This window comes from Nelusetta ayraudi, unplaced genomic scaffold (assembly GCF_046127955.1).
Source record: "Nelusetta ayraudi isolate G7.1 ecotype Tasmania unplaced genomic scaffold, CSIRO-AGI_Nayr_v1 ptg000063l, whole genome shotgun sequence".
Taxonomy (NCBI): Eukaryota; Metazoa; Chordata; class Actinopteri; order Tetraodontiformes; family Monacanthidae; genus Nelusetta; species Nelusetta ayraudi.
In genome coordinates this window covers 682020-708549 of record NW_027466113.1, presented here as the reverse complement: position 1 = coordinate 708549, position 26530 = coordinate 682020, and the positions used below count along the sequence as shown (strand labels likewise).

Here is a 26530-nt window from a genome sequence, read left to right as displayed (position 1 = left end):
CCCCTTCCCATGCTTCATCAAAGAAGAACTGGCTGGGGTTTGGACTCAGGACCCGGAATCTCTGAGTCAAAAGCACTTCACACATGGAGCTGCCTGCCGGCTTACCCACCACTCTCTGGTTTGCAGAGGGTGGGATATGACTAAACTCTAAAAACAGGAAAATTCGGGGGATTTTTTTCCCAGCTTTTTTGGAAAGAGGCACAAGAAAGGGAATAGGAAGGAATTCTGGTGGTTTTAGTAGAGCACTTGATTAAAACACCGCAAATGCCAATATTTACTAAGGGAAATGTACGGTTACGTATTAAGTGTTGAGCTGCGAGTCATGTTTCTATTAATGGGCACGAAATAAAAAGCACTGGGGGGAACCTTTGAAAAATGGGGAAGCATCAGGGGTTCCCCACGAAGGAGTAATGTGGAACAAAACATTAGTAATAACGCAGTTACTTCATCGAATTTATAGGGGACTTTCAAATTCCATGTTATGTAACTTATCACAGGAAAAAAAGGCCCAGAGACGACCTCAACATCCTATAAATAGCCGGACGCTACCCGGAGGCTTGAACAATTACATGAGACTGAACTCCGAGGGAAACTGTTGACTCATCATTCAACAATTTGTTTTAATATCTAAGACAGTGACTGGCAGTCACTGTGACCAAAGGTCCAGATCAAGAGTGTTTTCACAGCAATGATGCTGTTGCTCTGGTCTCATTCAGTGGGTGAGTTGGTGGAATCGGTCATAGACGTATCCAAAAGGTTTTTGTGGGCAAAAAAAAAAAAAGTACAAATTGTCCCCTTCCAGGATGTGTATTGTGATTCAAAACAGGCAACCAGAATTTGCATCTCCTTATAATTTTGGCAGCTATTTGGGTCACACTAAGCAAGACTAATTAAACAGATGAAACCTTGGGAACAATGTGTTGCTTCGCGTTGTGTGGAGAAGACGAACGAAAGTGGCAGCAGCACATATGGAGCGCACTAGCAGTAACGCTAATGCAATCATAATAATAACAGCCATTATGCGCAGCGCTGCAGGCTGTAGGGGGTCGGCAACTCCAAAAATGTCTAACGCTCGCTGCACTTGGCTCAAGGTCGGATTGTATTCGCTACCACAAGCTCACCAAACCAGCGTTGGCCTGCTAGCGGAGTGAGAGCATCCGAGTGCGATGATTTCTGTCGTCACACCGGCACAAATGAGCCCAAATAACAAGTAAAAGTGCACAAGGGGCTGTTTTAACTGGAGCAAGCAGCACTGTTGTGAAAGTGCCCTCATTGTTCTTTTTGTGTGGCAATCAAGGTCAATCAAATGCGGCGGTGTTGATCAGAGCGTGAACTCTGGAGAGGGCCGAGGCGCTCTGTGATAAATCTTGGAATGGGGAATACTGAATTAATGCCACTGGTATGCAAACCTGGAGCAGGCCTCCCTTCAGGTCCAGAAGCAGCTTAGGGGAGCCGGGCTTGGGTCCAGGGCTGCCGCTGTGCCGACACCACTGAGCCTCCAGGGACGTGCTGCAGGAGAACGGCCCCAACAGGAGGCGGCTTCGCTCCTTCAGCCCCGTCCTGACCAGCAAGTCTTGCAGCTCCAGTCGAACGGAAGCAGCCTGAATGGGATCTGGGGAAGACAAAGGCAATGTATGTGAGATTAAACAGACAGCACAGTCACAGATTATTTATTTAAAAGACACAATTGGCCGTCTTGTTCCTAAATTAGCGGATTTCCAGTTAAACACTGATCATTATGGTCTCAAACCTACACCCGACAATACTAAGCCATTTAAAAACAGCAATGCCAATTCCATTGAAGTGCAGAGATCAGCTGTTCTTATGCTTGCTTGGTGAACACATTTTCACCGAACTGAGAAGTTCATGCATGGAAATCCTGATCTGATCTTCTAAAGCCTGGAGAGGTGAGGCTTTGCTAAACATCATCAAAAACGAGCAACGCCGGGCGGAAAGATTCCTTTAACATGGCCTCGAAATACTCACTTGAGTCTTCCTGGCAGCAAGTTTTAGCAATGAACACCAAAAAGTGTGTGTGTTTGGAATATCGACCCAATTTGAATTGAAAGAACCAGAGAAAATCTAGAAGCTTGGAGGACAACATTGATATGTAACCTGTCCTGTTGTAAACTGTGTCCACAAACAGATTCTCTCTGTTCAAAATCTGGCATTATGACTAAATAGAATGGTAAATGGACTGCACTTATATAGCGCTTTCCAGGATTCCCAAACGCGCTTTACAATGGCCTCTCTTTCACCCGCTCACACAACGGCCGACTGGGATGGAGCGGGATTTGAACCGGCAACCTTTCGGTCAATGGACAACCCGCTCTACTTTCTGAGCCACAGTCGTCCCCTAACTAAATAGTCCAGAAGAAATAACTTTCTTTTGAAAGAAATGTCTTCATACTGAAACAGAGGAGATGCAAGGGGAGTGCAGTGATGAATGGGAAAACAAGTAGATATGGACATGAAGGGACAGAAGAGCGTGCGAGAGCGAACCGGAGGGTTGCGAGAGAGGCGGTGAGTTATGATATGATATAAATGTGAGACACACACACACACACACACACACACACACACACACACACACACACACACACACACACACACACACACACACACACACACACAGACACAGACACAGACACGCTACCATGCATTTCCAAGTCTGTAGGATGGCCTGAGGAACAGCATGTTCAGCAATAAAGGGCAGAGGTGGGGACCTGTATTAAAGAGTACTTAAGCCACTATTTCACTCATTAATTTTGGGCACAGCATAATGGGATGACTCATGTGTCTAAAGAAAGACGTTGTTGACTCATGTTGGCAGTTTACCTGCAGATGCATTCTGCTGTTGCGGCACCGAGAGAGCTGTTAGAGATTACCGAACGAACTGCGGGACATCGGGTTTATTTTCATGGCTATGATTTATGAGACAGTGCGAGGAAACTCCCAAACTGGCTTGTTAAGGGAAGAATCTTTTAAACACGAGGGGAGCAGTTGCACATGTGAACACACACCTAAGTTGAAAAAAAGGGGGAAATAAAAAGGAAAACGCCAAATACCTGCTAACGTGCTCATGTTAAAGTTCAACGCGTCATTTACGGCCAAAGCGACTCCAGTAGCAGCCAGAACTCTTTAGTAATCACCCCGAATGGGAGGGGTTCTTCAATAAGAGGGGAATCCCTCTTTCTCCTGAGCTGGAACTCCATTCTCCCAGTCAAGACGCACACGCACTTAATATCTGCTTTTGCCCCGCGTGGCCACATTGCAGCTATTTGAGCTTCCCTCCAGAGATGTGTCAGTCAGTCAGGCCAAAGACATTACAGCGTGAGCTCTGACGTTCCGAGAGAAGCACGAAGGACTCGAGGGGGGAACCTCAGGGAAGAACGTGGCGGAGCATCAGAGGTTGCGTGTCTGTCTGTGTAATGTTTTAACATGCTTATCATCACGTAGCAATACAAAACGAGCCGTCTCCGTGTCGTGCATTTTGTTTTTTTGTTCCGTCACGAATGACACAAAGACGCAAAGAAACGCAAGCAGCGCAACTCTCAGAGTCTGACGGACACTTTGATTCAAAGCAGTAAAACTGCAGTTGACTGCAATTTATAAATGTACATCGTGTTTGTTCTCGAAGAAGCAAACTGATTTCCTTGGACGCCAGAAGCTATGTCATCAGTATTGGACACATAGTGTGCTTGAATGAAACAGATATGAGGATATTGACAGTGGTATAGCATTAAAAATTAACATAACTAAATTCCTTCAGATAAATCTATTATGCTGCCTTAACATGCCATTAGGAATGATCAGGATGAGACATTTTCAGCCATTAACCTTTGAACAAATTAATTTCTTTAAGGTTAAAAAAAAAGACCTGGTGGCATTTTTTACTTTATGTAATGACGGCAACAATGAAACAAGATGGGAAATCTTTTAATTGATGGAAGAACATTCGACTTAAATGACTCTTGCGGGGCTGCCGTCGTCTTGTCTGAAATTCCTGCAGCCATATGGGCCAACAGATATCTCCCAGGAAAGTTTCTTCCCCCCAAAGTCTTTTGATATATATCTATTAATAATGCATTGAAAGCTATTTATGAGTTGGTTTAACTTTCATTTCCAAACATAAATCTTTTATTCAAATTTATGCCTCGCTTAGCTCCACGGCTCCTCGACTGGTTGCAGGAGAAATAATACGATAAACAGAACGAGTGGCCGCCTTGCAGCACAGTAAACAATCCGACATGGTAGTAACTCATGGGGTGAGCGGGAAAGAAAAATAAAATGAGGGGGGAAGAGAGGGGGGAGTAGCTTTCAATTTGTTCTGCGAAAAGTGGTTTTCTTTTACAAGTTAGCTGTGGTAAATCAGCATGGAGAAACGGGGGTCTGACAGAAAGAAAAGCTCTTCCCATGTGTATATTGTTATATGCATGGGAAGAAACTAGCAGCGCAGCCTGTCAATACAGATGTGCGTCTGTGTTTTGGGAAAACCAAGGCGCACTACGGGGGCAGTGCGATCGGGGAGGGTCTTGTTTTTGCGAACCTCGTGACACATGTTCTCTCTCTCCGCCTTGCCCACCGCCCTCCAATTTTTTATTTTTTTTTGTTCACTGAACTACAAATGCCCTCCTACCTTGGGGAGTGGTGACGCAGGGAGGAATGCGGGGCTACCACTTGCTTTTCATTAACACAGGATCTGGTAACACACCTCACTGTCAACCTAATCCCCTCTCTCTCCATCTTGTCCCCTGGCAGGGGGGGCGGGGGGTGTGTTGGTGGTGTGGGGGGGCAGGGTGGGGTGGCGTAGACCAGGTACAGAGGCCCAGATGTTCGGCGAAGGGGGATGACAGGGTCTTCACCCCGCTGCTGCAGCTCTGGATGAGGGGCTGATGAAGACAGGGTGCGGCGTGTGTGTGTGTGTGTGTGTGAAGGGGGAGGGGGTTTGCAGTGGCATTCGGTGGGAAGACCTCCGTCAGCGCGCTTACACACGTCTCCCTGCACTGTTACATCTTACACTCCCAGTCAAAAGTTAGGTCACACCTTCTCATTTAATGGGTTTTCTTCCATTTTCATGACTATTTACATTGTGGATTCTCACTGAAGCCATCACAACTATGAATGAGGACATATGGAATAATGTAGTAAACAAATAAGAGTTAAAAAACATGTTTTCAAATTATAGATTCTTCTTCTTCAAACCATTCTATATCCCTTCCTATAAACCTAATTAGACTTATTTAAACATGTTCTCTTTTCAATATATCTTGCTCATATTTTTCATGTCTTCAGTATGTAAAAAGTGTACCCAAACTTTTGACTGGGGTTGTACGTCGCCTCTGCTTCACTTTCAGTATTTAACTCACTCGTTTCCTCATTCAATCCTCTCCCAAACTTGGCAAAAATCCCTTGCACATGGTCCGCGATGTTATATTTCCAAACGCATCTTTTATCCCCCTGTCTTCATTTCCTCTGCTCACCATTCCAGAGTCTCCATCAGCCTAGTGCTTCCTCTCTTTCGCGGCCATTCTTCCTTTGGCATCATCCCGTAATTTCTGCTCAGGATGTGGATCATCAATCCTCGCCTGCCGCCGAGCGCCGACACCGGCAGCAACAGTAGTGGTACACGGCGTAGCAGTAGTAACACTACATTCTCCTGTCTTACATCTCTCATGCACGGGCCTCTCCCAGGGGGGTCATTCCAGCTGACTTATTGTGGCAGCTCAGACGCTCGGCCGAACAGAATGGGAATCGCAACCTTTATCTTCCTACCCGAAAAAGAAAAAGAAAAAATTCCAAAGTATCCGTTTTCTGAGGCGCGGACTCGACTGGAGAGGCCTGAGTGGTGAGTGATGGAGGCAGTGAGGCTAAAAGTCAGCAGATACATCTATTGTCACCGGCAATCAGTCAGCGTAATTGGAGACAGTTTGTCTCGTCTCGATGGAAAAAAAATCTGGAAGCACTACGAGAGGACGCTCCCGTGGGAGGGCAGCGGAGGAGTGCGCTGTGACAGAGGATCCCAGAGTTTTTGGAGGGATAAGAAAAGGAACAACGGGGTGAGACAAACATGTTATTTAGATATGAGCTCTATTGTCACGTGCTTTCCGTGCAAGGAACCTTACATGAAGCTCTGCGGGGTGAGGCAGAGGTCATGTGTTGATAGGTCTTTGTAAGACCTGTAAATAGAATATTACAGGGTGTCCCAAAAAATGTGACATCATTTTAAAAGCAATTATCTTGAAAAGTGCTAAGTCTAGCTCAATGAAATTGAAAAGTTTAGGTGTTGAACGTAGCAGGTTTATTATTGGACCAATTTCATAAGCGCTCAATATGTGCACTGCCAACACTCAACCCGAAAAACAAAACAAAAATAAAAGATTAAATATAAAATCTTGATCTGCTTCGCAACATTCTGTGAAAATTTGAGGTTATTTCAACAAGAATCGCCAAAATCCTTGGCCTGCAAAATTATGGAACATTTTTTGGGACACCCTGTATTAAAAAAAAGTCACAGAGATCAGTCTGATATAAATGAGGGACACAATCAAACTTCCTGCACAAAGCAGCAGTAGTTCTGAGTTGGTAGCACTGTTCGAGACAGAGAAACCATGCTAAATATATTAAAAGGAGAAGAAAATTATGGTCACACATCCAATGGGATGTGGATAAACAAATGCGGTCCTGATATTGATCCCGACAATTATATTTTGAGTCCAGAATCGTTCTGGGTTTGTGTGTCAAGGTCCTGGCTAGTGCGAGGGGAAAACTATCCTTGAGAAAATACTTCACCGCACACTAATTCAGATTTCCTGTGTACACTGCAAAACAAATCAACAAACTACTGTTAGCGCTACTCAAGAGAACAATCCCTTCAAATACAAAAGCTGAAACTTTTGGGTCACGTTTGCAGCCCTGAAATCCAACTTTTTTTTTCAGTTGAATTGGGCATGCAGAGGCATATTTCATGATCAAAGTCCATCCATTTTCTATCAACCCTTTCTCCTGCACTCAGAGTCATGGGGTGCTGTAACCTATCCCAGCGTCATCGGGCAAAGGCGGACAGACACAGACAGGCGGACAGACAGGAGAACCAGGGGAGAACCCACGCACACACTGGGAGAACATGGCAACTCCACGCAGACAGGGAGTGACTGAGTCACCCCTTTAACCCCGAATAAAAGATGAAGCAAACTGGCAGAATTTATCAGCTGTGCATCTGAGCAGTTTAGCAGATTTACGCAAACGAAGAGCAAAATGTTAAAGATTTAAATGAACATTTTTGACAAGAAAGTAACTTCAGAGAGGATGTGTCAAACAGATGCAGGCCATGCACGAGCTGTCCAGTTCCACCTCTGTCCTGGTCCATTTCCAGCAAAGTCAGCAGATGAAGTGTTGCTGGATAACACTCATGTGCAAACAATTTCACATGAATCTGACGCTTTATCTACCGTACGGAGCTTGTCAAAAGTGAACGCAACCTTAAGAAAGCCGTACGAAAGCCCCAGATCATCCAAATCAACACACTGACTCACAACCAACGGCACGAAATTACTGGAAGCTCTTTAATTTACATTAGCATTAGCAGTTCTGATTGTCATAATGGAAACACGGCGATGTCTCATGGATAACAGTCAGCTTTCATGAAGTGGGCCGAACATGAAAACAAACATCTCACTGTTTCTCCGTCTCTCGCAAACACACGCGCACACACATATGCACACGCACACGTACACTTACATGGAAACACAATCCCTCGAAGGGCACAACACATGTTCCCATGCAATCAGACACACACACACACACACACACACACACACACACACACACACACACACACACACACACACACATTCTCACAACAAGTGCAGATCCAACTCTAACACAAACATCTCACTTTACAGTTTACTGACAAACCCTGTTTTTGGCAGATGACGGCTTTGCTAGCATGTGCAAAAAGAAAGAAAGAGGAAAAAAAAACAGCAACATTCCAAACAATATTGAAAACAGTACTAGTCTTTGGTTCCCAACATAAGTAAATGATAGAGAATCACATCTTCCAAAAAGACCGGCATCAAATATTTTTGACAAAGTGAGGGTGGGAAGTGGAAAGTCTGACCGAGTGCTATGAGTGGAGATACTGATCATAGCAGAATTACAAATGTACTTGTTTTTCTTTATCCTGCCTGATGCTTAATTCAGCCTGAGAGAACATGTAATCACATGCCAGCTAGCATTTCAATAGTTAAAAAAAGACAAACTTCAGTGCGCTGTGCAGGTGGGACTTTGTCCAAGCTTGGGAGTCACACAGAATACACACACACACATTTGTATTGGAGCTGATTATTGTGATACTTTCAGGATTGTCCAAAAAGCTACTCCAAACTTTACATTTCTGTTTAATTTTATACACTATATTAACTCCTGATAATCATAACTGATAAAATATATAAAAAAAGAGGTATATAATGAATGTTGAAGTTTGCAATATTTTAAAAACCTTCCCAATGATAAAAATGCTCCTACATTTTCATTCAGTCACTAATAAATTACATAAAATAAAACATTTATCAAAATAATTTATGTAAATATATTTTTAATTCCTCAGGAATGTGTGGTATGTATGCTAGACTGAAATATATAAAGTAAATATTTTTATTAAGTACACCGCACTGCTTTTTAGAGCTTTGCCTGTTTGACTTGAACTTGATAGCAGACAAAAGGCACACAATGGAAAATTTACCCAGTTTATAGACAGTGCTGTGCTTTCCAACGCTGCTCCACCTGTTTCAGGAATGGCCTTCAAACGAGTGGCAATATTTTGAAATACATGGGGAAGATGAATTGCAACGCTGACCTCATGCATTTCACGCTGACATGGGGAAGAAAGCACAATTCCCCGTTACATCAAACACAGGTCTTCAATAAGTCCGGAGAGGTCTTAGCAAGGGGTCGGAGCGGACAAAAGAGAAAAGGCTGAGATAAAGTCCAAAGCTTCAGAGAGCAGAACAACATTGGGTGAGCCAAGACATCTTTTAAAACAATGCCTTTAAACCGCTTCAAACCAAACTGGACAGATGCCTCAAGGGACAGTGTCATGATCTAATTTAGCGTACACCTAAATAATTTGCAGATTTAAATTCCGTGTTGCGTTTTCAAAAATGACACCACACGTGGGAGAGCGAAAGTCTGATTTATACTGTTTCAAAGCCCCATGGCAAATGGTCTACAGTGACCACTTTGAAGAGAGCGATCACCGTTAACTGGCCTTCTTGTTCACTTTGAACTTCTGGCTTCTTCAAATGCAAACACAGACCAGAACAGGGAGAGGCGAACAATGGAACTTGAAAAACACCAGTGTTTTAGTTGTACGAGAATAAGCTTTGACTCCTGAAGTTTCTGAGAACACAGCGGTGGATACGAGCTCGTAGGATATGGCTGCAGCCTGCTGGCTTACACCAGAGGATTAAATGTGGAGGGTGACTGCCAGTCTCTGATCAGTATCTAAGGATGTATCATGTGCATGGTGCAAGGAAAGACTGCAGCCTACAAATCAAATCCTCAGATGTTCCTGCAGACATCTAAAAAGATCTGAAATGCTTCTGTACGTCCAAGCCATCTTTGGCGCAGACCAGTACGAAAGCATAAATACTCACTGCAGCTTAAGCTACATGTGTAGGCTATGTTGTGTACAACTGGCGCACAACCACAAATCAGTTTTAAGGTTCTGAAGATGTGCCATGACCAAAATGATTCATTCTGCAAACACGGCAAGGGGGGCAACACTAAAACTATGAACGTCCAAACTGGCTGAAGATGAATCTTCAGCCAGTTATTAAGTGAGTGAATCAGAAAATTCTTAGAAAATCTGTACTCTTGCACACATTAGGTCTCTGATAAATTTTTGTAAAAAAATAAAAAAATAAAAAAATAAAATATCATCAATCATTTGTGACTGACCTTCTTTTCTGGGGCCTGACTTCACATTAAGGCTTCCCGTCATGGCTGACACCAGGAATGTCACGCTGGGCTTGACGGGATGGGCCTCTGTCTCCATGACAACAACCATCTGGGCCGTCTGGAGGGAGACCTTATGGAAGGGCAGCGGCACGGCCTTGAAGCCAGCAGCTTTACCCAGCACCGATGCCTGCTGCTGCTGGTGGTGGTGGTGGTGTGGGTCTAAGCGAGGGGTGCCGACCCTGGAGAAAGCCTTGGACGGGGAGTGCTGGGGCGTGGAGGACGAAGAGGACGTGGAGGATGTGGACTTTGGCTGACTGGCGGTGTCCCATGAGTGGTTTGGTAAGACCTTCTCCAGGTAGGCCTTGGCCTGCTCCAGCTTGGCCAGCGTGGGGTTTATTTTCAGAGGGCGGCACAGCTCCATGTTGAGCTCAGCTGCAAAGAACACAAAAGAGGTTTGGAGTCAAATTTTGAAAGTCAAAAGTGCTTCAATGTAACTAGAAGTAGTCTCAATGCTGGGATGTTCACAGTGCAGGAGACGGTGAAGAAAACATTAGTGGTCTTCTGCTTCTAACCACCGGAATGGCACCAGTTCTTTTGGACCATCCATCACTGAAACTTTTTTTTTTTTTCAGTTTCCAGAAAAAAAATTTCCAGAAAATGATGAGAAAAACGAATTAAACTACAGTGAACCGGAGATGCTGGCTGCCTCGGCTACCCTCAATCCGCACTCCCTCAACTCACTTTCGTTCAGCATCTCTCATGAACTGGTGCACTGCAGCCGTCAAACACTTGAGTGGAATGTGCAAAGACACACAAACCTTACTTAATGCAGTTTTACGACACTTCCATGATCCCATTTTTCCACTCGGTCATGATGATGAGAGAGCGAAGCAGCTGAGACAAGTGCAGCTGTTTTTCATGCTCTCGTCGAGGCCCCGGTGTCGGACGGGGTGAGGTGGGTTGGGGAGGGATTAAGAGTTTTTAGTACTCCCGTCTGTTTCCTTCGCAGGTAGGAGCACGAGATGACACGAGTGGGAGCGCTGCCAGGACGGTCGGGCGGGAAGGCAGGAGTGCCGCGTACACACAAATGCACCCGGATCGTCAGGATTCCATCTCATTTCACCGAGTGGAAGTACGGCACGCAGTCGACTGTGAGTACAGCTGGGGGGGCGGAGGCGGGCAGGGGGGGGTGAAGGGAATGCAGGTGGAATTTACTTCGCAAACGTAGCCTATCATTTCCACTTGACTTATCACCAGGAAACCTTCCAGCTCCACATGCAGCTGTTTATCCAGCCAGGGCCGAGCGCTCCTCTTCCCATTTCGATTCACCCGTTCATACACTTTCAACTTTCATGTTGCTTCACATCTTCTTTCCTTCCATCCAGGTTTAACTCACTTCAACTGCATCCGTTATTAGAACAAGATGATCCAAAAGACAAAACTGCTCTGATGGGCTCATCCTGCCGATTCTGGCTTTTTTAGTATAATAATCATTTTGCAAACACTAAGACTATTGAACCTCGATGCAATTTTGTGCTGAGGCTATTTTTTCCAACTCATGCATAACGTTGAGCATACACGTTTTTTTTTTTTTTAAAGGTAGCTATCAACTTTACTTAACTCCATTTTCATCTTGACAATTAAACAAGAAATGAGAGGCTGTAATTGCCATCCAGCGACAAGCATACATACATATTTCCTATATTTCCTTCAACTTTGGCAGAACACATCAATCCCTTAAAAAAATACTTTGAAAGCAGAAAACAATGTTAACGTCTACATTTAATGCAGCTGGGAAACAAGAAAAAGGCCTGCATAAAAAAAGTTCTCTTCTTTTTTTTAAATACACAAATCAACCGATCCCATGGTTGGAAAGATGTAACACATTGGCGTTTAACTGACTGACAAATTTATTGCCTCTAGATTTATGAGCTCTCTGATAAGTTAAGAGAAATTCTGGCAAATGCAAACAGGATAGTGTGTGTGTCTGGATTATAAACTGAGAGAATCCTGAAAAAATGCTCCATGGAGGATCCTGGAATGGAAGGGGAACTCACCATCTGCAAAGTTTTCCCACCAGTTTTATCTGGTAACCGATTTTTTTTTTTTTTTACTGCAGTGGCCCAATGTCAGAAGATGAATTTTGTGAGTACTGCAATAAAGTTGTGCTGGAGTGTTCTACAGTATGGCCTGCAGTGGAGTTTATCCATGTTATTTCCCCCATGCTTCTTTTCGGTCACTCTAGAGTGGGTATAGTTTATTTCTTTTTCTTTTTACAAGACAGCCTTAACAGAGATGGTCTGTGTTGTTTCACGGTCGAGCAAAAAAAGGGATGGGAAAACATAACCTTGGAGTTAAAAAGCAAAATTGGAATAGATAAAGCCATGATAGACTTTTAGTTTAAAAGGCTTGGGTGCAAAAGGTAGATTTATGGATAAATATGGGATACAGCACAACAGAAACACTTGATTAAATGAAAAGAAATTAAATGAAATCAATCAATCAATCAATAAAAAATGTCTCGTCTGCGACAGCCAGAGCCATAACCCTTTGGAAATGTGTTCACTTTGCCTACAGGTTGGGTTTTGAACCGATTCACAGAGTGGTTTGCCTGATTAGAACCTTAGATTAGAATCCTAGCACTATCAGGTGATAACCCATTGAGCAGTTGCGAAGGGAATTCACTGTCATTAAGTGGACCAATCACCGACACCAGCTCTGCTGGCAGGATTAACCCCAAAACTGATAACAGCCTCTCAATGCAACTGCAGGCCACCTTTTCCACTTAGTTTGTTGACTCCGGACTTCTTCTTATGAGACCACATCAGGTAGCGTGCTTGGTTCCTCTGAATGGCTATCAAGTTGTGTACAGAGGTAGTTTTTCCCAATTGTCGTTGGCTCCGCTGGCTGTAATGAAGCGCCTAAGAAGAAAACGCTCCGAATGATGAAATTAGCATGGCAGCGGCAAGATAAAAGTCACTGACACTAGCTGCGCTTCCATTACCTAGAATTGTGAAAAACCTAAACATCATAATAAAAAAAACTGGTAATGGAAACGCCCAAACTTTGAAAAACCCACATAACTTTTTTTTTTTTTTTTTTTAATAAAGTGATGAAACTGTAATTGTTGAAAAGACAGCGCCATCACCTTCGTCTTTGCACAGGGCAAAAGGAAGAGAAGGCTTCTTAGCGGTGGCTACCCCACACATGTGACTGTTTTTATTGGGAACACCTTGGTTTCAGCTGTGTGACTTAACGGCTATTTTAAGCAGGAGGCTGTCAGTGGAGGGCTTGTGGCGCTCTGGGTTGAAAGGTGGTGTTGATGCTCGCATGCCGTTTAAGAACCGGACTTAATGTGAACAGGCTGGAGGGAATCATTGACCAGCCCTTCTTAGGTGTCAGCATCTATTAGCACAGGAGAGAGTGGAAGATCAGGGTCTGACACACACGCACACACACACATACTCAAAGTGGTAGTGGTGGAGGCAAATATGCTTATTACCCCCAGTCAGTGAGCTTTTTTGGCTGGGTCATGCATGACGCTGTCCCCAATTTGAACCTTATGTTGGGTGTGTGCGAGTGTGTGCGCGACCCCGAAGAACATTGTTTTCATTCCGACTCTACCTTTGATTTTCTCCTGCTGACTTTTATGCCTAACTCTTGACAGCAGAAAGCTGTATCAGATGCACGCCGCCAGGTGTCCAATTACGACAAGGTAAAGGTCTGCATGCTCTGCATGATCTTTTTGTTGGTCTGTGTTTGTCATGGTTTTGTTTGTTTTTTTTTGCTCTTTTTTTGTCTGAGAGGCATCTGCATAATTTCCCCTGTTCCTCTTTTAAAGAGCAAACAATCAAACAATGAGCGTTGTAGTAGGAAAGGCCAGTGACATTTGCCTCACACACCATCTGATTTGAATTAGAGCAGTTCTGGACAGTTGGAGAGGGCACAGGTTTGTATACAGTAACTGACAGCATTTCTAAGAAGCCATATCTTGACGGGAAGCAGGGACCATCGGGGCGCACTGGTTCCAATTTGTTCAAGCTAATCTATCACCTGTTACATTTCGGGCCTCCAAGTGGTAGCAGTTACATCTCTGCACTGGCTCACTGACCCTGTCAAAGATGAAGAGGGCGCCTTGAAAAATGCAGTTTTGTGTCACTGTTTTCGCATTGTGCGTTGGGCTGACCTGCCGTGTATGCCGACGATAATGACGTATGAGTTAAAAATGTTTGTTGCCTTCAACCTTGACACGTTTCAGTTTGGAAAGACAGGCTCGTGTGTGAGTCTGTGCTGTGATAAGCAGCTGCTGACTGACCGTCACTGCCAGCCCCATCCGGTATTCAGTAGAAATACGCAAATGTTTTCCAATCGGCATCCTTGGGAGTACAGTTTTGATTGGTTTCACAGAACGAGATCTTCAGAAATTGCGAACACATTGCAGTAAACACGGAAAAGATGTCCTTGCTGCGGTCCGCGCTCTGGTTAGGCCTTGTTGAAATAAATTCGTTGTGAAATATTGTTGAATAAAAAGTGGCGCTGCCAGACATGATACACATTTATTGGAGAACAAACACACTTAGCTGCAGAGAGTTCGGGAGGCGTACATGCAAATAAACCATCTGTGAAAACAGCATGGGGGGGTTAAAAGGAAAATGGTGGGCTGCCTTATTCTTCCTAATTTTGTTTTCACTGATTTCTCATGATTTGCACTTGGCAGACGTATTGTGTTTCGCCTAAAAGAAGATCCTTGAGAAGAACTCCATGCTCATCAAAATGGCTTTTAAATGTCAGTGCAGTCAGATCCCTCTTCCGAACACTTGGTAACGTGTCACAGAGCACAAAGGACGCTTGTTTGCGTCTCTGTCTAAACAACAGGAATCGCACACAACCAGCATCAGTGCTTGTTGGGAACTCTTCCTGCTGCTCCCCCAAAACCCCGTGGAGGAAACTCTCATCTCACCAAACAACACACAGCTGAATATCTGTGTGAATATGCCTGTGTGTGTGTGTGTGTGTGTGTGTGTGTTTGACTGTGTGGGTGACGGGGTGAAGGGGAACCGGTAGCATGTGTGGTCAATTCTAGATATTTCCAGCAGAGCGTGACCCAGGACAACCTCACACTGAGCCTGGATCCTGTCTGAGTCATGTCGGACAATGTTGTTTATATGTGTGTGTGTGTGTGTGTGTGTGCGCGTGTGTGTGTGCGTGTGCGTACGTGCGCAGAATGAACATGATTGAATTTATCCTACTGAGGGAAGGACAGTTGCGCTCGTTTGCAGTTGAAGGGAAACACCTGACTCTAATTGCACTCTTGTTGACGTGCGCGCCGTGACTAAACGCTAGGAGCAGAAACAAGCGCGGCATTATACGGTGGCCTTCAGGGGACACAACAGGCGGTTGCCGTACGCCGTGACACCGTCACATCCTGTTGGAAACTTAAAAGCGGAGGGTCACGCGACCTGCTGTGTCATCATGAATGGAGGGCGGCTTGGCCGTGCTGCGCTGCGCTGCGTCCCCCATGTGATGCGCTGCCGCTGGACGGCAGGAGGCAATGCGAGTGGGCGTGTAGGCGCTGCTCAGTTGTCCGAGGCCCGTCGCGCGACACGCAAACAGTCCCCGTCCAGAACTCTTTTCACAGTGCGCGATTGTGAGCGTACGCATCGCATCTGGCCTGCCGGGGTGCAGGAAGTTTGAACTCTGAAGGATGTGCTGCGCCTACACACGACAGGAAACTCTCACTGGGATGGAGGGGAGCAGAGTAACACACACCATTACGCTCCGTAGCCCACTCGAGCTTTTATTCACTGCTGCGAGCTGCGCCCGCAGGTCAACAACCTTTGCTTAAAGCTCATATGGATATAATATCAGTCGGGGAAAAAAGAGAAACAACTGCACCCTGTGAAACTGTAACCCGCGGGGGCCTGGATGTTACACACAGGCACTAAGTCATCATGCAACTGTAGCAGATTAATCACGACGATCATCCTCTGTGTCACGGTGTTGTGTTTTTGTTCAATGAGGCTGTGCTGACTTTTCTCCTACTGAATTGGGAACAGGTCAACTATGCATGTGCATGTGCATGCATGTATGTGTGTGTGTGTGTGTGTGTGTGTGTGTGTGTGTGTGTGTGTAAGAATATAGTACAAAAACTTTGTTATGGACTTAACTAGATCTTAAGGTATCAATACTTTACTTGGGTATTTATTTTTCTAATTAATTTTTGCTTTTACTCCCTACATTTGTACACAAATATCTGTACTTTCTACTCCTGACTTTGGAAAAACATGTTTGTTACTTTTGTGTTTAATAATGTTTAAAAGATACAAGTAATTTACTTATTTAATGCTTTATTGTCTGAAAAACAGATAAAGTTTCTATCTATCTATTTATCTATCTATCTATCTATCTATCCGTCTGTCTGTCTGTCTGTCTGTCTATCTATTATACTTGTTGTTGCTTGAAGTGGAGCTATTTGAACTATACTGTTTTGTAATGTAATAAAACTGGATCATATTTTAGAGGAGGGTTATTTTAGAGTACCTTGGCTTTGGGGTCACTGTTCAGTATGTTTTTAGGAGAGAGAAAAATAAAAATGTAGAAAATAATAATGGCTATTATTATTGAAAGTGTAAACATCCAAGAACAGAAAACAGACCCGGTTCACTCGTTATAACCGTCACTGACAGTTTGGTAAAAATATTGAAAGTACCAAAGCTTTTTCATTTTTGAAATTGTAAAAAAAAAAGAAAAAAGGAGTTGAATCAGTACTTTTATCTAAGTACAGAAGGTGAATACTTTTCCAACCTTGTGTGTGTGTGTGTGTGTGTTTGTGTGTGTGTGTGTGTGTGTGTGCGCGCGCATGTGTGCTGCACCCACCTGGCCCGTTGAGGAAATCTTTGATCCGGAGGCAAAGCAGAGGGGGAGGGATGCCCGTTTTACTGTCCACTTCCCCTGCTACTGTCTGCAGCCAAAACACATTATAGTCCAGAGACTCTGGCAGCGTCTTCCCAGGGTCTGGATGAAATATAAACAAATTAAGACAGGGGAACAAAGAAAAGAGCAGCGCAGGGAGGAAAACGCTGCCAACATTTAAAGCGTCGAGATAGTTCATATTTACTTTGCTGCTTTATGAGTGTAATGAATTTAAGCAAAGAATTTTGAAGGGCTTACTTTTAATGTAATAATAACGTCCATCTGGGATCTACTACTCCCCCCTGGAAAAACAGCCCAAACCGAAATATATATTTACGGCCGACCTCGTGTTTGTGTCTTACCTAGACACTTGTAGTCGGAGGCCACTCCTCTCAGCGCCATGTCGAACAGGGACAGCTCCATCCTCTGCTTGCGGTGGTGGCAGCTGAGGAGGGCGGAGGGCTGCATGAGCTGCAGGTAGAGAAGAGGCTCCAGCACCTGGTCGCCGGCGCCGCGCCTCCCGGGCTGCCGCACCACCGTCACGCCCAGCGCCTGGCGGGCCGACGAGCGGCTGGGGGCGCTCAGGCTCTCCAGGGAGAGCAGGCTCCCCCTCAGCAGTGGCGATGCCGGCAGGGAGGTGTTGCTGTTGAGGATGTCGTCGGCGGTCAGGCCCACCAGGGAACCCTGGGCGGCGGCGGCAGCGTCCGGCGTCGGGGAGGCCGAAGCCGGGGGAGACTCCGACGGGACGTCGGGACGATTCAAGGCGCTCTTCCCCAACTGGAAGGGAAGCAGACGGAATATTGGGTGAGTGAAAAAACTAAAAGTGAACGCACACGCTCCACCGACAAAGTGCTTATTGAGCCACTGGTTCAACAGGGTGATGTCACGCAGCAAGTATGGTTTTTAATAGGGGTGTCAGCATATAGTATAACGTGCAAGTTTTTTAATCCCATTTTAATCGCAAGCCTTTTGTCCCTTCCATTCACCCGTAGTCTTCCTGTGGTCCCTAAGGTGAAATATCACGCTATATTTCAACACTGCATCCTATAACACAAAGAACCATTTTGTGTGTTATTAAGTTATTATTACATTAAAGTTAGGCTATAATAAACCTGTAATTACCAATTAATTACATTTAATCAATAGAAAGATCTATATTATTTATCAAAAAATTGTTTTTTTAAACGAAAATTAAAATATGTTCAGAATACATTTTGATTGTGTAATGACTGAAGGTAGTCCAACTTTATTTATTAGCTTTAATTCTTGAGTTTCATCTCTGTCTTTACCTTCTCGCCACCAGCGTCCTTCTTGTCAGACGCGGTGGCAGCATCCAGCGACGAGGGCGGAGCTCTGGGCGGACTGGAGCAGGCGTAGGTCATGACGGAGAGCCGACTGGCGGTGAGGAAGATGTCAAAGGGGATGAAGCTCAGGTTTTTGGTGATGGTGGACGTGTGAGAGGGTCTGGCGATGCAGTGGTGGCTGGTGCCGCTCTGCTGCTCGATCTGGACGATGCGAATGCGGGCGCTGTCGCTGCCAAAGCCGCTGTCCTGGCCCGTCCCGCTGTGGCGCGACGAGGAGTCGGCGCCTGCCGAGGCGTCCCAGCTGCCGCTCCGCTGCTCGTGCTGACGGACCTGCGCAGAGTCACGGTGAAAGACGAGGCGACGTTCACACGCTGATGGGATTTTTTTGTTTTTGTTTTTTGAGTGTCTTCAATTGGAAACACCCGAGTCTTGTGTTTAAAGTCCTCTGTATCTTTTATGGGACGGCGCCGTATGTTGTGGCCGTAAAACTGAGTAAAGCAGTCAGGCCTTTAATGCTTTGACTGTTAAAAACACGTGGCGAAAGATTTTAAGCTAATGTGGCGAAAGAAAAAAATCGGACGATTAACATCAGAGAACGTAGGTTGGGAAGTCTTGAGTTACAATGAAAACGACGACTTGGGTTTTTCAAAACTAAACAGAGTTCCGACGGAGGTATTAGAAAAACATAGAAGTACTATACTAATACAAAAAAAGAGCTGAATTACACCAAACATTTGTACTTTTCGACTCAGCACAAGTGCATGGGGATATTTTGCGTGTCCGCTCCTCTTCTCTTTATACAGAGATGCTGAAGCCATGCAAGAAAAAAAAAACCCAAGGTGACGCAAACAAACAACCAAAGAGTGAAGGCAAACAGGATGCAGGCAAACATGCTGCCGTGTTCAGGTTCAGCTGCTGAGTCGCATCGATTAAACAGCTACGGGCCTCGCCGGTGCTTCATGGCTCGGCTCTATTAATCATAATTATTTCCAAAAACATGACCATCACCGCTCCCCTGCAGTTAAAGGCCTCTCCTCATGTTCCTCATTTGAGTTAATGGGCGCAATGTCAGTTTCAATTAGCTACCGCTGTCTTTTGAAACACGATAATGATGAATTGAAAAGCAGGGGAGACGTTCGGAGCGAGCCTCCGTTGCCGAGGTACGTCCCATCCTACCCCAGCCTCGCCTGTTCCTGCAACCTGCACATGGTTGCTATTACAGCATTTACTCTCGGCTGCACCCCCCCCCCCCCCCACACACACACACACACACACCCACTCCCCATACATTGCTCCCTCCCAACCCACTCCATGAGAATAAACGTATATTATTGCTGCGGCGGAGATAGTATTTCAAGACCTCCAGGCAAATGCTAAACCCGCTGGCACCACATGAGACAGAATACTTGACTTATTAGATATTTCCTATTCTAAACAGTGTCATCAAAGGCTAAGAACAAGAGGCATATAAAACGCCGTGGCATCCTACCCGCGCGCTCTGTTCGCCCGGGCTTGTGTGTGGGGCTTCCACTGGATAGGCCCCGCCAGATTGCTCTGCACTCCTTGACTTAATCAGGACAGGATGTGTGCAATTCTTTTTTTCTTTTTCTTTTGAGAATGTAAGATTTTCCGAGCGATGGGGAGGGGACGGGAGGCAGCGACCAGACCAGACCGGACCAGACCGGACCGGACCCGTCGCCGTTTGTGCTGCGTCAAACTGGTGAAACGTCCACCGAGGCAAGAAGGCATTGGGGACGCACTGGGCGGAGGGCAGAGGAAGCACCCCCGCGTCGGAAGGCACAAGTCGGCTCCGGCGGCAGCTGGGAAAGAGTCGGAGTCGGGAGACACTGCCAGATGCCCTTTACGCTCTTCTCTGTCTCTCCTCCCAAGCTCAGGCTGCACACATGCATTAACAATTAGAGAAAATACCCCGTCTTCTCTCTGAGCACCGGCACTGAGAGAGTGCCCCCCTAAGCAACTTTCTTTTCTAAATTTAGATGTGCTTACAATAAGAGTCGTGGGTAATGAGAACCACAGTTGGGGGGCGGGGGTGGGGAGAGCTGGTCGGAGAAACGCAATGAGAAAACATGACCACATCAAAAAGTCGTTCATATACTTTGAATCAACGCATGGAATCAGTCGACTCACAATCACCGGCATTAACGTAAGAATGCTGTTTGCTTCCCCCGAGGTTTAACTTTGGTTACAGTCAGCTACTTTTTTTTTTTTGACGTTTCTGGACTAAAACACAGTTTGGTATGTTTATTTTGTGAAAAAATAAGAAAAAAGTACAGGTAAACAACTGAAACATCCCTCTCTGATGTTTAGAAATGTCTTCATCGGCACTGGCTGATAAACAAATTCTTTATCGCACTAAAGTTGCAGTTATACAAAGTTGCTGTACAAAGCTGACATCCCCAAAAGCATTTGTTTCTTTCATTTTTTTTTTTTTAAATAGCACCACTGACATATTTGAGCCAGAAACAGTAACTACCAAGAAAGGAAAATAATATAACAATCTAATTTAGGAAATAGCAACTGTACCAGTCATGGTGCATCTTAACGACACTTCATCCTATTTCTGCCCCAGAACAACAATAATGTGCTACTCAATGCTGAGAAATCCATATTCACAGGGTTCAGGCCACAATACACATTGGCTGAATTCTAAACTTTCCCAGCTCAGTTCTCAGGTTGGTTGTTCTGTGCTGTGCTGTGGTGGGGACTCATCCAGACAAACATAGCCAGGCATCATTTTTTTTGGCTATATTCTGTCATTTAATCTTAACAAAATAGAAAATAGAAAGCCTGTTTATTGCTCAGTGGAGTCATATAAGAAGTAGCTACAAAACAGGCTGTGCGTTTGTGCCCAAGCGACATCATTAGCTGCACGTTGTGAGGCTTTTTGTCGTCGGATGAGGTCAACTTGCTGCTATGCAATTCAGTTGAAAGATTGTCCCGTGTTTATCAAAGTTTTCACATGCAACTCGCATAGAATTCCCAGTGAGAAAACCTGGAAGCCATATTAGTAAATCTTCCTGACGGTGCTATTCAGTTGAGCTACTTGACTGCAGGATGCCTGCATGGAAATTAACTTCTGTATCTTTACTACATCGGGGTTTACAGTCTGAGCCCCCACTGCGCTACTCCACGTTATTGTCTCGCAGACTCATAAAGCTGATAACAGGCCTCTGGGCTTTTCAGCTAATGCAGGGGAAAAAAACCCTCAACGCGCAAATGCACCGTCTTCATCAAAAATAATCACAATGATACTTAAGAGAATGCCATAAAGGCTGCAATTCATTCTCCCGTTTTCTCGTGCAAAACAGAGGGGGGAAGACGTACATCATGTGAAATCACTGTTCTTTGTGCGCCGTGGCAGTGGTAACAAAGAGGGAGGGAGGGGAAAAAAAAAAAAAGGAAAACAGGCATCAAAGGCAGTCATTTGAAACAGTCAACTGTGTTCCAATAACAAAGGCAACCTGCTATGCACTTCGACTGAACCACAACAAAGGAGCGATGGCGGGTCACGACCCCGGAGCTTCCAAATGGATGCCGAGTGCCTCGGAGTGACTGTCGACTGCACTTTAAACGCGGCGCACTTGGAGGACCGGGCCGCTGAGTGGGGTCACTTTAACGAGCCTCCTCTACTGAATAATCCAGCCGGGTGGGTTCCATCCTCCCTGGCGTCTTCCTGAGAGCCCGGTCGGAGACGAGAACTTTTCCCCCTCTCCTCCTTTGCATAATCCAGGCCCCTGTGTAACCCTCCTCGGTCTCTCGCTGCGTGCACGACTATTTTGCTTAACACGTTAAACACTCTCCCGCTCCCCTGATACAACATGACATACCGGGGGAGAAAGCAAACATCCGTGTGACAGTCTCAATTTATGTGTGTTGACATTCCTAAAGCGCTGGGTCAGCCCGGACATCTTTTCGAACGGAGACACAAACTGAGGGGCGGAGGGGCGGAGGGGGGGGACAAGAGAGGACAGACAACACTTAAAAGTGAAATGGCGCTTTTGAAGGGGGAACCGGCGGAAGAACACCTAACGGAAAAACAAAGTAACAATGTAAAGACAAGGGAACACGAAGAGCTAATTCTCTTTCATTTCGAGCTGCTTTACGGCCTGGAAAAACCCTGGCTCCAAAACAAAGATGCAAAATGATAAAGGCTGGAGGATAAAAAAAAGAAGAAGAAGAAGAAGAAAAAAAAATTGTGAAAGAGTGAGTTAATGTGGTCCATCTGGGGAACTACAGTATGCAGTTCAAAAAAGGGGGAAAAATAAAGCTCTGGGAGATGTGGCAGCCAAGACCTCTGTTTAATAACTGAATGAACTTCAAAAACCAGCTCCCTCTCGACAACTGCACATCATTATGAATCTTTTGCCACACAGAATACAGCGATTGCCGTTGCTCCGTAAAAAAGCATCGCTGGATCAGAAGCGTCGACTTCCACACGTTGGGTCGAAAGAATGAGGCCTCCTTAGCGCATTTCCAGGCATTCGGAGGAGCGGGCCAAACCCACCATGCCCTGCTCGTAAGCTTAGGCAATCAAAAATGATTTAGAACTTCTGACAGACACCACCCTAAAAACTCAACATGAAACGTATTGCTTTAGACATCCTTAACAGATCCACCAACTTTGACCAAGAGGGGGGAAAAAAAGAACAGATTCAAATCCACCTATCAAATCCAACGCCTGGGTTAGGGGTGAGTGGGAGGACATGCGGGAATTAGCCCACATCGCTACAACAGCGCCGCTGTTGGTTTAAAAGCGAGCGAGGGAAGCGCTCGAAGGAGCCGGGAGACATTTTTCTAGATTAACACCGTGAATGTGTTAGCAAAAACAAACAGGAGTGCGGAGGTGAGGAGGGGTGTCCTGACCCTCGTGATGGAAGAGTTGAGGAAAGATACACAGACTTTGACGACTCATTCCAAGTCATCTCAGCACCAGAGTTGGTTACTGGCTGAACCTCCATCAGCTTTGGCAAACAAGTTATCGACCACAACAAAGCGGGCGCAGCAACGACAGGGATCTTTCACGATCGCGTTTGCACGAGGTCGACGAATCCACCGCAACACCGACGTCTTCTCGTTGCCCAAGTGTACATTCCTGGAAGGCTGCAGCGGACTCGCAATGTTTTTTATCTGGGAACGGATTAAATGGGGGGAATGAAAGCCAGATGTTGAAAAAGGTGTGATTAGAAGACACAAAAGCAAAAGTAAATCAGAGGCAGAAGCCCCCCGGGGTGTGTCTCAATTACGCCGAGAAGAGGCCTCCTTAGCAGCAGCGTACTAATCACGCTCCCTTCTTTTTGGTCCATCTTCTTTCTCGTCATGGGAACGGATGAGAGAACAACTGTGTCTCATTAGCCATCACTGCGGCCGGGTAGCTTTTGTGTGGGTGTAATATTCTAATTAAATTTACGGACATCAGTATTAACATGTGCACAAAGTCTGGGGGCGAGGTGGCCTTAATGGTGACAGTCCCATCTAATGATGTCACTGCCTTGCGCCAGTCTGTCGTGTGTGTGTGTGTGCGTGTGTTGAGAATATATAATTCTGACATTACCTTGACAAAACACTCAAGGTCAAGGCGACTCCGCTTACTTCAGCACTGCGCCCCACGTGTACCGAGTAAACACAGGCGCGACTACAGATATTACAAGAGCTATTGGGTTTCAAAGAAGCCCTCAACTTTTGAACTCGCCATCATTAGCATAGCTTTAAGGTTGAAAATCAGACGAGTGACGATACCTCATCGTCTCTGGCGTTTCACAACAAATGTCTGAGATAAAATAATTCGAAAAGCAGCGGGATGCCCAACATGAGGTAATTAACTGTTCTTAGGAACTCCCCGTAGTGCAGTAATGGAGAGTGAGAAAGATGTGTTGTGTTTTGTGTGTGTGACAGAGAGTTGACCCAAAGCAGTGATATGGACGTCTGGAACAGGACATGGTGCAAGCTGAAAGACACGCAAAGAAGATTCCATAGAATATAAAGAGGAGCCTAAACATGAACAATCCTGGCTCGGTATCTGTTTACAAAGCTGAAATTAGAAGAAGAGGATTGAAGTAATCACCCTTTAATTTATCTCTGGATGTGTTCCCAGGTGTGTGTGCGTGTGTGTGTGCGTGTGTGCGTGTGTGTGTGTGTGAGAGAGAGAGAGAGAAAGAGAGAGACAACGGTTTCTGAAATGCGGTATGTTAAGTCCTCAAAGGAGAATGATGCAAGACCCCCGGTCCCATTATCTGGGGTCTGTGGGGAGGGCTTCGATTAGGGGCACATGGAGGACACGTCTCGAGGACAAAGCAACACAAGTAAGGAACAAATTCAATCTAGGGATGAATAAGTATTAAACTAATAAAAGTCATCTTGTAGACTTCAAAATACCTTGGCTGGATTGGAGCGGCGCAGAGTCAGAGAGTACAACACCAGACAAGGTCTTCATGCAAGATTCAGAAGCACAACTTAACAACAGAGGAATAAAGAAAAAAGGACCTAAAACTGCAAATCTGGCTACTCGTCTCTCTTTTATTCTCTTCTGCGGAGAATACCGGCATTCCAAGAGCCCTGCAAACTGACATGAACATGGTGTCCAGAAGTGATGTTGAAATTTGGCGAGTACCATCTGATGATTCATCTTTGTCATGCACATGTAAACCACTGGAGCTGCTCCAAGCTGACAAACTGAAACAGGTGATGTGTAAAATCAAGCCCTCCTCCTGATTATCGAAAACATCTGAGCTTTGCTGAGGTTTTGTCCTGGTTTTCACGCAGCTGCATGGCACCTATCGTTACATACTTGCGCATGACTTGCCATCATTTGGGCGGACGTGCCCGTTTTCAGAAAATGCATTCAGAAGATCCACATTCGGAGTTCGTTATTGAAATGGATGCTTGCGTTGCAGAACTGCTACAGTTATAAACCTCAGCGTTAAAGTTTGAGATTTAAGAACGTGGGAGAATATAAATAGGCACAAGTATTCCGACATCATGTGTCACAATACAGTGTTGATTTGAATTTGTTTTGACTTTCCAATTCTTCATTGCTATTGGATAGCATGAGGAGTACGTTCTTGGAAAATCTGAAAACTAAACTGAACTGAAACTGAACGCGTTAAAAGTATTTGGAGGGTAAACATTTATTCAAATGAGCAGTCTTCACGTGCAAGGAAAAACTGCAACAGTCAGAATAGACCCAGTTCATGTCTGTGATGAAAATGCAAACGTTCAGAAAGTCAGCATTGTACATGCACTCCCGTGAAGACACGTGCACTATGTCGCACTCGCACATTAGCGCCACTGTGAAAGTTACAGCGAGAGAAAAAAACCAAATGCTCTCTTTCACCTGTTATTCCACTTGGAATCTTGCTTATACAGGTGTAGGGGAAAATAAATTGGTTTCCTCCTCTGCCGCCTCAGACTAAAAGTCTGGACTGTTTTAGTGGACGTAGTCTAGTGGCGCACTGAGGCCTACACTAGGTGGCCTGGTGTGCCCCCGTTTTACTAGTCCCCTGGGTGTATGACCCCGTTTCCCTTGCAGGCAGAAAAGGAGGTGGGGGGAGGGGGGGGGGGGGGGTTAGAGGGGTGTGTGTTCTCCTGACTCCTCCTCACCTGAGCCGACACCCGATCCGCCGGTTCACGGCGGGGGCCCACTGCCTTCGCTCAAAGGCGCCGTTTGTTTCCCGGGCTCTAATAGAATTCCAACCTTTGCGATTTTATCTGGAGTTTTCACGCCAATTTCACCAAAACCGATTTAGTTGAGAGCAAATTCAGCTGCTACTGATCTCAAATAGATTGAGTTTCCGAGGGGGCCAATTTGGAGAATATGCCACGGTTTGCGCTCTGGGAAGGAGGATTGGTCGGAGCGCAGCAGTCGAAGCGGGATGGTGGGTTGTTATGACTGGCTGTCAGTTAGCAGTTGATTTGGATAAAAAGGGTGAAAAAAGATACTATTTCATAACAAAACAAGGGCAGCGAGATGAACACCGGCTATGAAAATGGGCACGGCTAAGATAAGCTGAGACAACAATGCTTACTTAACACATGTAAGGGAGCCAAATGGAAACGGAGACGAGTGCACGCTGGGCCTTATTTATTTTTACTCTTAGCAGCAACAGGGCAAAAGAAAATATTTCGACGCGGGATGGGAAGAGGTCGGGGGGGAAAGGGATCCGGCCCTTGGAGATGACTAATAGCACCGGCCGACTGGTAAAGAGCTGAGCTGTTCACAGCGCAGCATTCACATTTACGAGACAAAGCCCAGAATCAAAAACAAACATCCCCGTCCGTCTCTCTGTGTCACGTCTCTTCTCGTTAAACGTCCCATTCTGCTGCGGCTGTCTCCCACT

At 45.4% G+C, this 26530-nt stretch overlaps 1 protein-coding gene across 8 annotated transcripts in view; it reads right to left on the bottom strand.

Annotated features, from left to right (window-relative positions):
- vps13b (vacuolar protein sorting 13 homolog B) overlaps nt 1–26530 on the bottom strand; it is a 260425-nt gene that overhangs the window by 65026 nt on the left and 168869 nt on the right. For all 8 annotated transcript variants that reach the window (XM_076040760.1, XM_076040763.1, XM_076040755.1 and 5 more), the window contains exons 35-39: nt 18162–18506; nt 17235–17649; nt 16837–16974; nt 9961–10392; nt 1410–1612 (exon numbers count right to left, since the gene is read on the bottom strand). In XM_076040760.1, coding sequence (XP_075896875.1) covers nt 1410–1612; nt 9961–10392; nt 16837–16974; nt 17235–17649; nt 18162–18506 — 1533 coding nt within the window. The remainder of the gene's footprint in view (nt 1–1409; nt 1613–9960; nt 10393–16836; nt 16975–17234; nt 17650–18161; nt 18507–26530) is intronic.